Source organism: Pseudophryne corroboree, chromosome 6, assembly GCF_028390025.1.
Source record: "Pseudophryne corroboree isolate aPseCor3 chromosome 6, aPseCor3.hap2, whole genome shotgun sequence".
In the NCBI taxonomy this organism is placed as follows: Eukaryota; Metazoa; Chordata; class Amphibia; order Anura; family Myobatrachidae; genus Pseudophryne; species Pseudophryne corroboree.
In genome coordinates, this window is record NC_086449.1 from 819154062 (window position 1) to 819172751 (window position 18690).

General features: G+C 46.2%; 2 protein-coding genes across 2 annotated transcripts in view; both read left to right on the forward strand.

Moving 5' to 3' along the window:
• Positions 1–18690, forward strand: part of LOC134933735 (poly(U)-specific endoribonuclease-A) — a 50945-nt gene that overhangs the window by 2565 nt on the left and 29690 nt on the right. The gene's annotated exons all lie outside the window — the stretch shown is intronic.
• On the forward strand, positions 11971–13734 carry LOC134935791 (E3 ubiquitin/ISG15 ligase TRIM25-like). Its single transcript, XM_063930620.1, has one exon. The coding sequence runs from the start codon at positions 11974–11976 to the stop codon at positions 13552–13554; it is 1581 nt and encodes a 526-aa protein (XP_063786690.1). The 5' UTR covers positions 11971–11973; the 3' UTR covers positions 13555–13734.

Consider the following 18690-nt stretch of genomic DNA (forward strand, 5'->3'; position numbering starts at 1 on the left):
TAAACCTGATCATTATATGCAGCATCTGACTTTGCCCATAAACTAGCAATACATTAGCTGTACTGGAAGTGATATGTGTGCCATAAAGAGAGATTTGTCCTGGTTAGACAGAAGATGATTCAGAAGTTGCTTATTGCACGCTGCCATATATTTTATCTTGTTTTTAGAGCTCCATAAATGGACAGACTTCCCTGTTATTAGAAGTGAATGCTACATAATATTTCATTATCCTCCTTTATCTACTTCTGCTTACTGACCATCGTCTGTCATGTAGATCGTCAGCTCTTCTCTCAGCCAACAGAGGGTGAGACTAGAACTGATTTATATTCTGTGTATGGTCACATGTTATATAGATGATGCTTCTAATGTGAAATTTCCAAAGAAACTGGAGTTTTTGCATTTCTTTAAATGCGCCAATTATCGTCTATAACGGCACATTCTGATGGCTGCTTAGGGGTCACATTCTGCTGTTCCTGGTTATATATCAGATGTAGTTACACTTCTGCTGGAGGCGAGCATCCTATACCTACCCGGACCAGCTGTATAGAATTACAGGAGCATAGCTCAGACCAGGATCTGACTATAAACCAAACAAGCTGTGTGCGGCTGCAGAACAGGTTTGTGTTTGGTGAAAGTGGACGCTGCGCTGTGCCCAGGATGTGGTTTTGTGGGTTTATTATTCGGTCTCCGGTGCCACCCTGCACTTCCTGTCACATGACATCATTAGTGGTGCATGAAGCTGTTGTGTGCTCTGCTTGTGCATGTATGTCATAGTGGCCTAGGATGCCGGGGATACGGTTACAATCCCGATAGTTGGGATCTCAGCGCACGAGATACCGACACCGGAATCCTGACACACAACAGAATGCCGCCGACGGAATCCCGAAAGGGGCTAAGACACCAACAGGACCCCGATCATCGAGACAGTGGGTCTGGGAAGTACTACGCCGGGTATGGGGGGGTAGGTTTAGGCTACCCCAGAAGGGGTTAGGGTACCGGGGGGGGGGGGGGGGGGGTAGGTTTAGGCTGCAGGGGGGGAGACAGTTATGTTTAGGGTGCGGTTTAGGCGCCACTTTTGGGGGGGGGGGGTAGGGTTAGGCTGAGCTGCGGGGAGAAGGGGGCGGGGTCAGGGTTATGCACCTAAAAGGGAAGGTTAGGTTAGGGTACTTACCAGCCCTTGTTGGGATTGCATCTGTCGGGGCACCACTGATGGTATCACAGTAGAACACTGTAGGTCTGTATATGTTGGATTGTTTCAAAATAGAACACTGTAAATAAATACTGTTTAACTTGGTGCAGAAACAAAACTGTATCAAATGATGTATCCAAATGGGATAATCAGGGTGGTGAGGTGTTGCTACTGTTTCAGGCATAAACTTAATGCATCAAATATCTATAATATGTCAGTCTCTGTCCCCCTCCCTTATCCTGCCTCTCTCTCACTATCACTTATACCCTATCTCTCCCCCTCTTATCCTGTCTCTCTCTCACTATCACTTATACCCTATCTCTCCCCCTCTTATCCTGTCTCTCTCCTCTCTTCTCCAGTCTCTTTCCCCTTCTTATCCTGCCTCACTATCACTTATACCCTATCTCTCCCCCTCTTATCCTGTCTCTCTCTCACTATCACTTATACCCTATCTCTCCCCCTCTTATCCTGTCTCTCTCCTCCTCTCTTCTCCAGTCTCTCTCCCCTTCTCATCCTGCCTCTCTCTCACTATCACTTATACCCTATCTCTCCCCCTCTTATCCTGTCTCTCTCCTCACTTCTCCAGTCTCTTTCCCCTTCTTATCCTGCCTCTCTCTCACTATCACTTATACCCTATCTCTCCCCCTCTTATCCTGTCTCTCTCCTCCTCTCTTCTCCAGTCTCTCTCCCCTTCTCATCCTGCCTCTCTCTCACTATCACTTATACCCTATCTCTCCCCCTCTTATCCTGTCTCTCTCCTCACTTCTCCAGTCTCTTTCCCCTTCTTATCCTGCCTCTCTCTCACTATCACTTATACCCTATCTCTCCCCCTCTTATCCTGTCTCTCTCCTCCTCTCTTCTCCAGTCTCTCTCCCCTTCTTATCCTGCCTCTCTCTCACTATCACTTATACCCTATCTCTCCCCCTCTTATCCTGCCTCTCTCTCACTATCACTTATACCCTATCTCTCCCCCTCTTATCCTGTCTCTCTCCTCCTCACTTCTCCAGTCTCTTTCCCCTTCTTATCCTGCCTCTCTCTCACTATCACTTATACCCTATCTCTCCCCCTCTTATCCTGTCTCTCTCCTCTCTTCTCCAGTCTCTCTCCCCTTCTTATCCTGCCTCTCTCTCACTATCACTTATACCCTATCTCTCCCCCTCTTATCCTGTCTCTCTCCTCCTCTCTTCTCCAGTCTCTCTCCCCTTCTTATCCTGCCTCTCTCTCACTATCACTTATACCCTATCTCTCCCCCTCTTATCCTGTCTCTCTCCTCCTCTCTTCTCCAGTCTCTCTCCCCTTCTTATCCTGCCTCTCTCTCACTATCACTTATACCCTATCTCTCCCCCTCTTATCCTGTCTCTCTCCTCTCTTCTCCAGTCTCTCTCCCCTTCTTATCCTGCCTCTCTCTCACTATCACTTATACCCTATCTCTCCCCCTCTTATCCTGTCTCTCTCCTCCTCTCTTCTCCAGTCTCTCTCCCCTTCTTATCCTGCCTCTCTCTCACTATCACTTATACCCTATCTCTCCCCCTCTTATCCTGTCTCTCTCCTCTCTTCTCCAGTCTCTTTCCCCTTCTTATCCTGCCTCTCTCTCACTATCACTTATACCCTATCTCTCCCCCTCTTATCCTGTCTCCCTCCTCCTCTCTTCTCCAGTCTCTCTCCCCTTCTCATCCTGCCTCTCTCTCACTATCACTTATACCCTATCTCTCCCCCTCTTATCCTGTCTCTCTCCTCACTTCTCCAGTCTCTTTCCCCTTCTTATCCTGCCTCTCTCTCACTATCACTTATACCCTATCTCTCCCCCTCTTATCCTGTCTCTCTCCTCCTCTCTTCTCCAGTCTCTCTCCCCTTCTTATCCTGCCTCTCTCTCACTATCACTTATACCCTATCTCTCCCCCTCTTATCCTGCCTCTCTCTCACTATCACTTATACCCTATCTCTCCCCCTCTTATCCTGTCTCTCTCCTCCTCACTTCTCCAGTCTCTTTCCCCTTCTTATCCTGCCTCTCTCTCACTATCACTTATACCCTATCTCTCCCCCCCCCCTTATCCTGTCTCTCTCCTCACTTCTCCAGTCTCTCTCCCCTTCTTATCCTGCCTCTCTCTCACTATCACTTATACCCTATCTCTCCCCCTCTTATCCTGTCTCTCTCCTCCTCTCTTCTCCAGTCTCTCTCCCCTTCTTATCCTGCCTCTCTCTCACTATCACTTATACCCTATCTCTCCCCCTCTTATCCTGCCTCTCTCTCACTATCACTTATACCCTATCTCTCCCCCTCTTATCCTGTCTCTCTCCTCCTCACTTCTCCAGTCTCTTTCCCCTTCTTATCCTGCCTCTCTCTCACTATCACTTATACCCTATCTCTCCCCCCCCTTATCCTGCCTCTCTCTCACTATCACTTATACCCTCTCTCTCCTCCTCTCTTCTCCAGTCTCTCTCCATTTTTATCCCATCTAGCTCTCTTCCACACTCCCCCCATCTTTCTATCCATGTCTTTCCTTCTCGCCTCTTTTTCCCTCCTCCCTGTCTCTTTATCCCTCTCTTCCCCTGTGTCTGTCTCCCCTTATGTGCCCCATTTGTATCTGTGTAACAGCTGCAGTGGACTGGCCAGGCGGTGTGTGCAGGATAACCTTTAGTGTACAGTGGCTGTACCTGAGCTGAGACTGGCAGTGTCCCTGCTGCTAGCACTGCTCCAGGTTAGAGAGCAGCGCTCTCCACCATTGCTCTTCCTGGCAGCTGTCTCTGCTTTGCACCTGGCTCACCGTGCTGGAGCCGCTACTCAGAGTCTCCTGGTCACCGGAGCTGTACTGGAGGTGGTGAGGACCTGTTGCAGTGTACCGGGCACCTCTCTCTCTGCGCCTGTGTCACCCTGGGGAGAGACTTCCTGGCTGCTGTGTCCGGGATGCTCTGGCGGTAAGTCCTGTCATCTGGTCCTCCTCCCGGCTCCCGAACCACTCTGCTGCCGCTGATCCCAGGCATTAAGGGGCAGCCCAGCAGTGATGGCCATGTAGATGATGATTAAAGTAGGCGGGCACTGCAGGTGAGTGTCCATCTACTTACCGTTCAGGTGAGGAGAAAGTTCGTCCTACACTAGAACGATTTGTTGGGAAAAATCAAATCTGTTTGATTTTTCCCAACTAGTTGTAAGGACCGTGGTGGTGTATGGCCAGCATTAGGTTAAAAAAACCTAATTTAGATCCCGACTGCATGACCAACCACAGACCGGTATCAAACCTTCCTTTCCTAGGAAAGGTTATTGAGAAAGTGGTTGCAAATCAACTGGAAACCCACCTGGCAACCCATGATATCTATGATCCATTCCAATCAGGATTCAGGAGAAGACATAGCACTGAAACAGCCCTGGTGTGTGTGTTAAATGATCTTCTGATGGCAAGAGACAGGTGACTGTTCAATATTAATCCTTCTGGATCTCTCGGCAGCATTTGATACCATGGACCATGGGCTTCTGATTGAGCGACTGATACATTTCTGTGGACTGGATGGCACAGTCCTAAGCTGGTTCATATTATTTCTCACAGGCAGGTCACAGAGAGTATCGTCTGGAGTATACTCATCACCATCAGTGCCATTGCCATGTGGTGTCCCACAAGGTTCTATACTATCTTCCATGATTTCTCTGGCTGGGTCCACAGGTTATCCACAGGATAACAATGGGATATGCCGGAGCGACAGCGGAATTGGCACCAAACGGTCACGAGCTTTCTGGCCTCCCAGGATGCATCGGGGCTTCTCCATATAATCCCGCCCACTGACTCAGTCAAATCAGTTTTTTGTTTGGTGCGGCAGGAGCCAGACCATGGTCACAGGGCTGCTGTTAAAGCATCCTGAAGCTTTTTATTATTATTTTTTTTTTATAGTCTTACTATGTTTTTTTTTTTCTTGAGTGACTTTTCTTAATAGCGTCTTAAACGCATACTAGAAAGAGTCGCTCCAACAACTCCCCACCGGGTCGCAACAACGCTTACCTTCGCGGTACAGTGCTGTCTCGGCGGGCGTCTTTGTCGGATGATTCTAGCAGGTCCAGCAGACGTAACCAGGCTGTGGCTGGAGCATGGGGAGAAGGTAAGGCATCGGTTTCCTCTTACTAGGAGGTCCGGACACAGCTACACTGCATTGGAGGAGACTACAAACAGTGTGTTGATGCGCCGACCACTCTTAAGTGCAACAGCGCTATGCTTTAGGGATCATAGGCGCCAGGACTAGGTTGAGGCCGCGATCCTTATCAACGTAGGGAGTCAGACGCACTCCTGGTCGCCCCTCCCCCAAGTTCATGACCAGTTTCCGTGCGTCTCCCGTCCATGAACTAAATGACCTCACTTCCGTCTCAGACGCTACCACGAGGGTACTCGGTCGCAGCCTAGACGCTGCGGTTGTGTACACTAGAGTTGCCGCCTAGACCGAGTCGCAGGCCGTAGCGTCTGCATACACGTGGCATTCACTGAGCGTCTGTGTCCGTTAGTGAGCGTCCGTGTCTCTCATCAGTTATCGGAGCGGCAGTGTACACCGGTAGCGTCTGAATCCACTCAGCGTCTTGCGAGCGTTTTTGTGGATATGGAAGTGTGGTGAGTCTCCCTGTATCCCACTCTATGGAGAAATGGGTTATACAGTACTAAAAATTCTCTCTACTTGTTAGTATGAATTGTTAATTTTGGTACATATTGCACATGAGGCCTGTATATTACTGTTGTTTCTGCATGTTATGTTTGAAAAAAAACAGTTAAAAAACAGAAATACAATTGTCCCACTTACTTGTAAGTTATATAATGGTGATTGTATTCTCATATGACAATGTCTAATATTTTAACATGTGACTGACTGCTAGTATGTATGCTGACTTTTATATGTTGTCAGTTCTGTCCTGAACCTCAAATCAGGTGCACGGTTGTGGTAAGATTGATCTTACTTCTATATATTTATATATAGGTGATTTTCAGTCACAAATTGTGTAGTTGTAAAAACAGAATATTTTACTATGTCTGTGAGCGGCAAAAGTGACGATGACTTATCAGGCACTCCTACATCCCTAACATGTTTATCTTGTAAAACAGGGTTAATTGGAATAGGCTAGTTAGTCACTTATGAGGGGTTATGTGCAAACTGTTTTGCTTATCGGCAAAGTAAAAAGCAGGAGTTGGTTCAGCAACCAGTAGATCCGCCATGGAGTATGTTCGCAAAGACTTTGTCTTCATTAGCGGACAGATTACCTCCAGCAGTTCCACCCCAGGGAATAGGTTATACTATTAACCCATACATGCAGCTCCCTCCTTATTGCTTGGTTCCAGTAGCCTCTACAAGTAACCAGGTTAACCAAGGTACAGGTAAGACTAATATAGATACGTCTATGTTGCAGACTACACAAGATGATACAACAGATGCTGATACAGTATATTCAAACACTCCGTATGATGATCAGTCGCAGAGTTTAAGCTCAGAGGATATAGCTGAGCTTATTGATGCAATGAAGGCTATTCTCTCTTTGGAGGAAGAAGCCAAAACAGTGTCAAAATCTAAAGCACCTGTGTTTAAACGAACAAAATCAGTTAAGACTGAATTCCCAGCGTCAGATGATCTGACGGAGATGATGGAAGAATCCTGGGCTACGCCCAGTAAAAAATATAAGATTCCGAAAAAGTGGGATTCTTATTATCCATTTCTAGCTGCGGAGTGTTCAAAAAGAGAAGTTCCTCCTAAAGTAGATGCACATGTACTGCGACTTGTGCATAAATCTGCTTTACCATTGTCATCTACCTCATTAAATGATGTCACAGACAGAAGGGTAGAAAGAGAAAAAATATTTTTCAAGAAGCTATCAGGAGCAGTGGCTAGGCCTGCTATGGCTTCAGCCTGGATGGCAAGGGCAATGGTAGAATGGGTGGAGGAACTAGAGAATGACCTTTCTCCTCCCAGTAAGGGAGCAGGAGTCTCATCTAGGTGGTATAAGACAAGCTGCCCAATATTTGGAAGAAGCAGCAATTGATATGGGTACGATTGCTTCTAAAGCATCAGCCTTGACAGTAGCCGCTCGTAGAGCAGTTTGGCTACGCACTTGGAAAGCAGATGCAGAATCCAAGAAAGAGTTGGAAGCATTGCCTTTCACTGGTAATATATTGTTTGGAAAACAATTGTCAGATATTCTAGAATCGGAAGCTGAATCCAAAAAGGTCAGATTTCCAGCTAGTTATAACCCTAATACTAGGGGTTCAAAATTTCGGCCATTTCGATGGCAAGGCAAAGCAAAAGCTAAAGAGGAGCCTAAGCAACCCCAGTTCAATAGATCAGCCAGGGGTAGGAAGCAATGGGCTAGTAGAAGGCCAGCTTCCAAGCCTGAACAGAAGCCATCGGCCTGAAGATACGGGCCTCCGCCTGGAGGATTCCAGGGTTGGGGGCCGACTCCTTCAGTTTGCACACATATGGCAACAGTCGTCGACAGATGCTTGGGTGCAGAAGGTGGTATCTCTCGGTTATGGTTTCCCATTTAGGAGACAGCCTCCTCAAAGGTTTTTTTGCACCAGCCCGTCTCGAATAGAATCGAAAGCCAAGGCCTTGCAAGAAGCAGTTCAGAAATTGCTCCAGTCTGGTGTAATTATCCCAGTACCCCCGTTGCAACGGGGACAGGGTTTTTACTCCAATCTTTTCTTGATTCAGAAACCAAATGGGTCGTTCCGACCAATCCTCAATCTCAAAATGTTAAACAAATACATTTGGATTCCAAGGTTCCACATGGAAACATTACGCTCCATAGTTTTGGCCATGGAATCGGGAGATTACATGGTATCTCTGGATATACAGGATGCTTACCTACATGTGCCTATAGCACGGTCTCATCAATGTTACCTCAGGTTTGCCATCCTCCAGCACCATTTTCAGTTCCAAGCTTTGCCCTTCGGGCTAGCAACAGCACCCAGGGTGTTTACCAAAATTATGGTGGTTATGGCGGTTTATCTCCGCAAGCAGGGGATAAGAATATTTCCATAACTCGACGACCTTTTAATCCTAGCACAATCGCAGGATTTACTTTTGAGCCATCTTCAACAGACAGTAGTTTGTCTACAAAGACACGGGTGGCTCATAAACTGGGAAAAGTCGTCTCTGAGTCCGTCACAACGGATGGTTCATTTGGGGGCCATATTGGACTCAGGTCTACAGAGAATTTTCTTGCCAGAGAAAAAGATAACCAAGGTGCAGGTCATGACTCAGGAGTCGTTGCACACTCAGACAGTGTCAGTCCATGCAGCAATGCAACTGTTGGGTCTGATGGTGTCAACCTTCGACATGGTGGAATATGCACAATTCCACTCCAGACCATTGCAGCACCTTATTCTGACCAAATGGAACGGAAATCATCAGACAATAAAAAAGCAGATGATAAAGTTTCCGTTAAACGTAAAAAGGTCTCTAGCGTGGTGGCTACAGACAGACCATTTAAACAAGGGGAGACCCTTTTGGATAAAGGAATGGCAAGTCCTGACAACAGATGCCAGTCTTCAAGGCTGGGGAGCAGTGCTCGAAAGACTTTGGTTTCAGGGAAAATGGACCATAAGGGAAAGTCACCTGCCAATAAATCTGTTAGAAATAAGGGCCATATATATGGCTCTAGTTCAGGCAAAGGACAGTCTGCAAGGAAGACCAGACCAGATCCGCTCAGACAATGCGACAGCAGTAGCGTACCTCAATCATCAGGGAGGAACTCCCAGCAAGAGACTGATGGAGGAAGTGACTCACATACTGAAGTGGGCAGAGCTCCATCATCCAGCATTGTCAGCAGTGGCGTCTCATCTAAACAACAAGGTTCCAATGTACGGATCAAGAACAAAGGATCCAGAAGCGATCCTTGTAGACGCACTGTCAGTGAATTGGAAATTTCATCTGGCATATCTGTTTCCTCCAATATCCCTGTTACCCAGGGTAGTGAGAAAAATAAAGCAAGCAAAAGGAGTCATAATTCTAATAGCTCCAGCTTGGCCCAGAAGGCATTGGTACACAGATCTACTAAGGATGTCAGTGGAAGCACCGATACTGCTTCCTCAACGTCCAGATATGCTAATGCAGGGTCCTTGTTATCACAGCCATCTGGATCGTCTGTCTTTGACGGCGTGGCTGTTGAAACCTCTATCCTAGAAGCTAGAGGATTTTCAAAAACAAGTAATTCAAACTATGCTAAAAGCAAGAAAGCCTTATTAAGCTCGTATTTATTTATTTATTCATTAGTATAGTGAAAGAAGTTTGAATCCAAGATCTTTTAAAGTATCCAGGATTTTGGATTTTCTTCAAGCAGGATTGGAGAAGGGGTTGAAAGTAGCTTCCTTGAGAGTTCAAGTATCAGCATTAACTGTATGGTTTCAGAGAAAGATTGCTGACTTACAGGATGTACGTACTTTCTTTCAGGGAGTGGTACATATTCATCCTCCGTTTGTTCTTCCTGCAGCTCCTTGGGATTTGAATGTAGTTCTTAAAATTCTTCAGGGACCTCCGTTTGAACCACTTAAGAGAGCAGATCTTAAATGGTTAACGGCCAAAGTGCTCTTTCTACTGGCAATGGCGTCAGCCAGAAGAGTGTCAGATTTAGGAGCAGTGTCATGTAAGTCTCCTTTTCTAATATTTTTTCCAGATAAGCCAGTTCTTAGAACTAGATCTGGTTATCTTCCGAAGGTGGTTTTAAAGTTTCACCTTAACGTGGAGATTGTAGTCCCAGCTTTTTCAGGTATCGGGACTATCTGCGGGAGAAGCGTCGCTGGACGTAGTCCGAGCTTTAAGAATCTTCATAAATCGTACTAGTGCCATCAGAAAAACAGATTCTCTCTTCATCCTCTACGGATTTCATAGAAGAGGATGGCCTGCTAGTAAACAGACGCTCGCAATATGGCTCAGAATGGTAATTTCAGCAGTTTATTCTCATGCTCATCTCCCTACTCCGGCTAATGTCTCTGCACACTCTACACGTAAGGTAGGTCCTTCATGGGCAGCACAACATGGTGCTTCAGCAGAACAGATATGTAAGGCAGCCACATGGTCTTCCATTAACACTTTCATTAGACATTATGCCATGGATACTTTTGACTCTCATGATGCTGAATTCGGGCGAAAGATTCTCCTGTCTAATCAGGAGCGTGCCCACCACTAAACTGGCTTTGGGAATCCCAATGTTATCCTGTGGATAACCTGTGGACCCAGCCAGAGAAATATACGTTATGGTAAGAACTTACCGTTGATAACGTGATTTCTCTTATGTCCACAGTGATCCCACCCTGACGCACCTGATTTGAGGATCTTGACAATCACTAAACCTCTTCCCTCTTGCATGGAAGGGTGTGCATGTGTGTTCTTATCGCCTAAATAGGTTTCTACCTGATGCTCCTGCCTAAATTGCTGTGGAAAGAACTGATTTGACTGAGTCAGTGGGCGGGATTATATGGAGAAGCCCCGATGCATCCTGGGAGGCCAGAAAGCTCGTGACCGTTTGGTGCCAATTCAGCTGTCGCTCCGGCATATCCCAATTTTATCCTGTGGATACCTGTGGACATAAGAGAAATAACGTTATCAAAGGTAAGTTCTTACCATAACGTATATTTTTGCAGTATACATGCTCCCGTTGGGTGAAATAATCAGGCACCATGGCCTGGTCTACCACTGCTATGCAGATGATACACAACTGTACTTTTCCTTTGCTCCGGGGGTTGATAACCCAACAGCAACCCTAAATGGCTGTCTAGCTGAGCTCCATGAGTAGATGAACGCCAGTTGGCTGCGACGGATAAAACAGTGGTCCTTATGATAGGACCGCAACATCAAAGGACAAGACTGCAGCATAGCCAACCAACTGGACTTACACTCGGTGATCCAGAATTACAAACCACTGATCGTGTGCGGAATCTTGGCGTTATCCTGGATGGTGGCTTGACACTTAAACATCAGATATCAGCCACAATCAAATCCTCATTCTTTCACCTGAGGAACACAGCCAGAATCAAGCACTTAATTCCCTCAGATGATCTGCCAAAAGTCATACATGCATTTGTATCATCTCGATTAGACTACTGTAATACCCTCTACCTTGGTCTACCAGCAAAAGAATTGCACCGCTTACAGCTGGTGCAAAACACAGCTGCCAGGCTGTTAACCGACTAGCCCCGTTCTAGCCACATAACACCCATACTCTACTCCCTTCACTGGCTGCCTGTAAGATGGCAAATCATCTTCAAGATTGGCTTACTGAGTTTCAAAGCATTACATGACCAAGACCCAAGGTACCTGAAACAACTTCTGACCCCATACTGCCCCACTCCATTACTGCGATCTGTAGATGAAGGACTTTTAGCAGTACCCAGAATCTCCCGTAATTCATCTGGGGGTCGAGCTTTTAGTCATGCGGCTCCGACTCTATGGAACTCACTTCCCCGCACAGTGCGAGAGGCCCCAACTATAGAATCCTTCAAAAGTAGACTCAAGACTTTCCTGTTTACTCAAGCACTTCCATAATGTCCCTTTAGTATCTCCATGCTTCTGTATTGTATGAAAAGCTGTTCTGTACTTCATTATTTTCTGTATATATTATGCTATGTATCTGTTAAGCGCCTTGAGTACTATTGGAGAAAGAGCGCTATATAAATAAAATTATTATTATTATTATTATTATAGTGTAACTGAGCCTATAGCTACATATAATGAGTCACAGCTCCTCTCCCCCTGTGTGCAGAATGTGACCTCACTGATATCTGAGTGTCAGAGACTTTCAGTTTCATTTCTCTCTCCTGCTGCCAGCGATGGCGTCTGCTGCTCTGAGACAGGAGCTGGACTGTTCCATCTGCCTGAGCATTTATACAGATCCTGTAACCCTGAGATGTGGCCACAACTTCTGCCGGGTCTGTATTGATCGTGTGCTGGATACACAGGAGGGGGCTGGAGTATATACCTGTCCTGACTGCAGAACAGAGTGTCAGGAGCGTCCTGTACTGCAGAGGAACATAACGCTGTGTAACATAGTGGGGAGTTTCCTGTCTACTCGGCCAGATCAGGAGGAGACTGGGATCTTCTGCACTTACTGTGTGGACTCTCCTGTACCTGCTGCTAAATCCTGTCTGCTGTGTGAGGCTGCTCTGTGTGATAATCACCTGAGAGTACACAGCAAGTCAGCAGAACACGTCTTATGTGATCCCACCACTGCCCTGGGGAACAGGAAATGCTCTGTACATAAGAAGGTCCTGGAATATTACTGCACTGAGGACGCTGCCTGTATCTGTGTATCCTGCAGGCTGGATGGAGATCATCGGGGACACAATGTGGAGATGCTGGATGAGGCCTCTGAGAAGAAGAAGGAGAAGCTGAGAAATATTCTGAAGAAACTGACCATAAAGAGAGAGGAGACTGAGAAAAGAGCCCAGAGTCTACAGGAGCGCAGGAGAGAAGAACAGGGAAGAGCAGCTGGTGTATCAGAGACAGTCACTGCCCTGTTTAGAGACATCAGGAGACAGCTGGAAGACCTGGAGAAGAGAGTCCTGATTGAGATCTCCAGGCAGGAACAGCGCTTTTCACTCTCAGTTTCTGATCTGATCCAGCAGCTGGAAATAAAGAAGGACGAGCTGTCCGGGAAGATGCGTCACATTGAGGAGCTGTGTAACATGTCTGACCCAGTAACTGTCTTACAGGAACCAGACACAGGGGACTTGTGTGATACTGAGGACACAGAGACACATGATAACCAGGTCCATGGTACAGGAGATCTGGATGTGGGTCTCATCTCAGGGACATTACACACATTATCTGATATAATAACAGGTATAAATACAGGGATCTATGTGCAGCAACCTACAGACATATTACTGGATGTAACCACAGCTGGTAATAATATACATATATCAGGTGACAGGAAAACTGCATCCAGGTCACCAAAACAGAATCGCCTAGTAACACCAGAGAGACTTAAGTATCCTCAGGTAATAAGCACCAGGGGATTCTCCTCAGGGCGACATTACTGGGAGGTGGATGTCAGTAAGTCAGTGAGGTGGGGGGTGGGGATGTGTTATCCCAGTATAGACAGGAGAGGATATCAGTCACACTTTGGACATAATAACAAGTCCTGGTGTGTGTATAGGTATAATAAGCAGTTCTCAGTGCTACATAACGGTACACAGATCCGTTTAGTTGACAATATCCTATGTGACAGAGTGAGGGTGTATCTGGATTATGAGGCAGGACAGCTGTCCTTTTATTCTCTGTGTGACCCCATCAGAAATTTACACACCTACACTGCCGCCCTCACTGAGCCCCTCCATGCTGCATTATGGGTAGGGGACGGGTGTATAACTATATCTGGGGGAGTCAGGAACAGGGAGAAATTACCATAAGAAATCTGCCCAGAGACTGGTGACATCACAGGGAGGGGAATCTGATTGGGAGAACATTCAGCCAATAGAATGAAGCAGTAAGCGGAGCTACAGCTGAGTGTAACCATGTGACCAGTGTGTTCCCATGTTTGTGTTATGCTGGGTATACACTAGTACCCCTTTTCCACTATAGCACGGGTCGCAGCCGTGTCGCCTGACACGGCTGCGACCCGTGCTACAGCCCCCTTTCAGACAGCGCTCACCAACCCAGCATATTGCCGGGTTGGTGACGCTGCTAGTGACGCGGCAGGGGCGGCGCTGGGAGATCACATGATCTCCCAGCGCCGCCCTCCCTATACACTGTGAACGGGAGCCGTGTCGCCTCAACACGGCTCCTGTTCACACTAGACAGCTAGCCGGGTTGAACACGTGTTCAACCCAGCTAGCTACCCGGGTAGGCTTCCCGGATCACTTGATCCGGGAATTTGCCGGGGGACCCGTTTCCACTAGGGAAAAACACGGGTAAATGCGCGCCCCCGCGCATTTACCCGTGTTTTAAGGAGCTAGTGGAAAAGGGGTATGACAGACAAATCACCCACCCAGCTGTAATGTCAGCACCAACATATGCAACAACCAATCAGTAAGTCCGTATCCTGTCGCTTACCTAATCGGCTGCCCTTTCTGTGCGATAGTGGGTCGGCAGATATGTCGCCAAGGTGTGTACCCAGCCTAAAGGCCCCCATCCACTAGTGCGATATGGCCTGTTTTTATGCGATTGAGACGGATTGCATGAAAAGTGTCCTTTTCGTGCGATTGTGATGCGATGCGCGCTCCCGTGTACCTCGCACCGCAGTCTCCGATCACACGTGCTGCACGTTATTTTATCTCCATTGCACAGAAATAGGGTTAATAACGTTAGATTGCATGAGATAAATTGCATGTAAAAAATACACTTAAGTAGCAAATTGCAATCTCAGGGCTCCCGGCCAGATTGCAGGAAAATTGGATCCAACTCATTGCTGAGATAAAATTCCCTAGTGGATGGGGACCTTTAGAGACTGTCATTATAGATACAGTATATACATGTACATCTTTGTGGGATTTCTCCAACTTTGACTCATGGACAGCTGTGTTAGGCTGCACACTGGCTGACAGACAGATATTGCAACCTATCACTAATCTCCTATAGGCTCCTATGCTTGCTCCTGTTGGCTGTGAAATGTATTGGGATTATGTCACCTCCTTCTGAATTGTAGTCCCAGAAGGGCAGTACGGATGGTGTAATGGTTAGTGTTACTGCCTCACAGCACTGAGGTCATGGGTTTGATTCCCACCATGGCTTTAACTGTGTGGAGTTTGTATATTCTCCCCGTGTTTGCGTGGCTTTCCTCTGGGTAGTTTGGTTCCCTCCCACAATCCAAAAATATACTGGTAGGTTAATTGGCCTCTGACAAAATTAACCCTAGTGTGAATGTCTTTGCATATAAATGTGCTAGGGAATATAGATTGTAAGCTCCAATGTGGCAGGGAGTGATGTGTATGTGTAAAGCGCTGCGGAATATGTGTGCGCTATATAAATAACTGGTAATAATAATAAATAATAGTCCCTAAGCTTTGGGTCTGATTTCATGTTGGTGCTGCATCACCCGGCCGCCCCCATCTCCCCCTCAATTCCCTAATCACCTTCAGTCACACACTCCTTTATTTTAGGTCACACTTTTCAGAAAACTCTCTCAAACGGGAACAAATATATCCACAAGTAAGGAGTCTGACTGCAGTATGGAAGGTTATGGGTTTGAAACCTGGGTATAACAGTATTATGAAATGTGTGATTTACATACAGGATGATGTGACTGAAGGTCCTGTGTATGACTACTAACAAATGTGTGATTTACATACAGGATGATGTGACTGAAGGTTCTGTGTATGACTGCTAACAAATGTGTGATTTACATACAGGAGGATGTGACTGAAGGTTCTGTGTATGACTGCTAACAAATGTGTGATTTACATACAGGATTATGTGACTGAAGGTCCTGTGTATGACTGCTAACAAATGTGTGATTTACATACAGGATGATGTGACTGAAGGTCCTGTGTATGACTGCTAACAAATGTGTGATTTACATACAGGATGATGTGACTGAAGGTCCTGTGTATGACTACTAACAAATGTGTGATTTACGGCCCTCATTCCGAGTTGATCGCTCGCAAGGCGATTTTAGCAGAGTTACACACGCTAAGCCGCCGCCTACTGGGAGTGAATCTTAGCTTCTTAAAATTGCGACCGATGTATTCGCAATATTGCGATTACTAACTACTTAGCAGTTTCAGAGTAGCTTCAGACTTACTCTGCCTGTGCGATCAGTTCAGTGCTTGTCGTTCCTGGTTTGACGTCACAAACACACCCAGCGTTCGCCCAGACACTCCCCCGTTTCCCCGGCCACTCCTGCGTTTTTTCCGGAAACGGTAGCGTTTTTTCCCGCACGCCCATAAAACGGCCTGTTTCCGCCCAGTAACACCCATTTCCTGTCAATCACATTACGATCGCCGGAGCGATGAAAAAGCCGTGAGTAAAAATACTATCTCCATTGTAAAATTACTTGGCGCAGTCGCAGTGCGAATATTGCGCATGCGTACTAAGCGGAATTTCACTGCGATGCGATGAAAAATACCGAGCGATCAACTCGGAATGAGGGCCTACATACAGGATGATGTGACTGAAGGTCCTGTGTATGACTGCTAACAAATGTGTGATTTACATACAGGATGATGTGACAGAAGGTCCTGTGTATGACTGCTAACAAATGTGTGATTTACATACAGGATGATGTGACAGAAGGTCCTGTGTATGACTGCTAACAAATGTGTGATTTAAAATAAAGGATAATGTAACTAAATGACAAAGAACTCTCATGTTATATGTATAAATTATGAAAGAGGATTGGTGTCCAAATACATTGTCCTGGGAGTGTTCTGTTTGTATAGGTGTTCTATAAGTGTGTGTGTGTATGTATGTATGTATGTATGTATGTATGTGTGTATATGTGTGTATATATATATATATATATATATATATATATATATATATATATATATATATTATCATGTGGGGAGGGGCATTATAGAGAGGGCTTTCACTGGGTTCAAGGGCTCGTCTTATGCCCCTGTTTGAAAAATTCGGGGGGCACTGATGCTTTTTATGGCCCAGGGCGCCAACATGTCTAGTTACACCTATGACCATCATACACCATCTGACATGTCTAGTTACAGCTCTGACCATCATACACCATCTGACATGTCTAGTTACAGCTCTGACCATCATACACCATCTGACATGTCTAGTTACACCTATGACCATCATACACCATCTGACATGTCTAGTTACACCTATGACCATCATACACCATCTGACATGTCTAGTTACAGCTGTGATCATCATACACCATCTGACATGTCTAGTTACAGCTGTGACCATCATACACCATCTGACATGTCTAGTTACAGCTGTGACCATCATACACCATCTGACATGTCTAGTTACACCTATGACCATCATACACCATCTGACATGTCTAGTTACACCTATGACCATCATACACCATCTGACATGTCTAGTTACAGCTGTGACCATCATACACCATCTGACATGTCTAGTTACACCTATGACCATCATACACCATCTGACATGTCTAGTTACAGCTGTGATCATCATACACCATCTGACATGTCTAGTTACACCTATGACCATCATACACCATCTGACATGTCTAGTTACAGCTGTGACCATCATACACCATCTGACATGTCTAGTTACAGCTGTGACCATCATACACCATCTGACATGTCTAGTTACACCTATGACCATCATACACCATCTGACATGTCTAGTTACACCTATGACCATCATACACCATCTGACATGTCTAGTTACAGCTGTGACCATCATACACCATCTGACATGTCTAGTTACACCTATGACCATCATACACCATCTGACATGTCTAGTTACACCTATGACCATCATACACCATCTGACATGTCTAGTTACACCTATGACCATCATACACCATCTGACATGTCTAGTTACAGCTGTGACCATCATACACCATCGGACATGTCTAGTTACACCTATGACCATCATACACCATCTGACATGTCTAGTTACACCTATGACCATCATACACCATCTGACGTGTCTAGTTACAGCTGTGACCATCATACACCATCTGGCATGTCTAGTTACACCTATGACCATCATACACCATCTGACATGTCTAGTTACAGCTGTGACCATCATACACCATCTGACATGTCTAGTTACAGCTGTGACCATCATACACCATCTGACATGTCTAGTTACAGCTGTGACCATCATACACCATCTGACATGTCTAGTTACAGCTGTGACCATCATACACCATCTGGCATGTCTAGTTACACCTATGACCATCATACACCATCTGACATGTCTAGTTACAGCTGTGACCATCATACACCACCTGACATGTCTAGTTACACCTATGACCATCATACACCATCTGACATGTCTAGTTACAGCTCTGACCATCATACACCATCTGACATGCCCAGTGTCTGAGCTGGGGGGAGAGGAGACGCTGCTGTGACCATATTCATGTGCTGTAAAGTCATGTGCAGGAGGGGAGAGATAAAGTAAGAGAAGGTCTGGTGCCCAGATCACGTCATCAGGAGATGTTGCTGCATCACTGTGTAACCTGTTCCCATATGTGTGACTGTTACACAGCCTGCATGGGCAGGGACCCATTCTCAGGTATTACCCCCACTCTGGAGAGCTAGCCTGGGGGAGCACGGGGAGGTATCCCTCCAAATGCACCTCGCACCTCACCGCACATTGAAGGGGGTTACACCATGTCATGTGACTGCTACATTGGGAAACACTTGTGCAGGTTAGTAGGTAGATGTGTATACCCCATCACCCCTGCATCCATAGGTGCCCGCCCTGGGGGTGTTATGCAGCAGCCGCTGAACATGTCTATGCATTGAATTGTTCAGTCCTATAGGGGGTGAAGGGCGGAGCTTCAGCAGCACCCCCTCAACATTTATATATATACAGTATATCCTGTACGTCTTTTATTATAAAGTGAACTCACTTGCTGGACCCCAGTGTGTACCTAC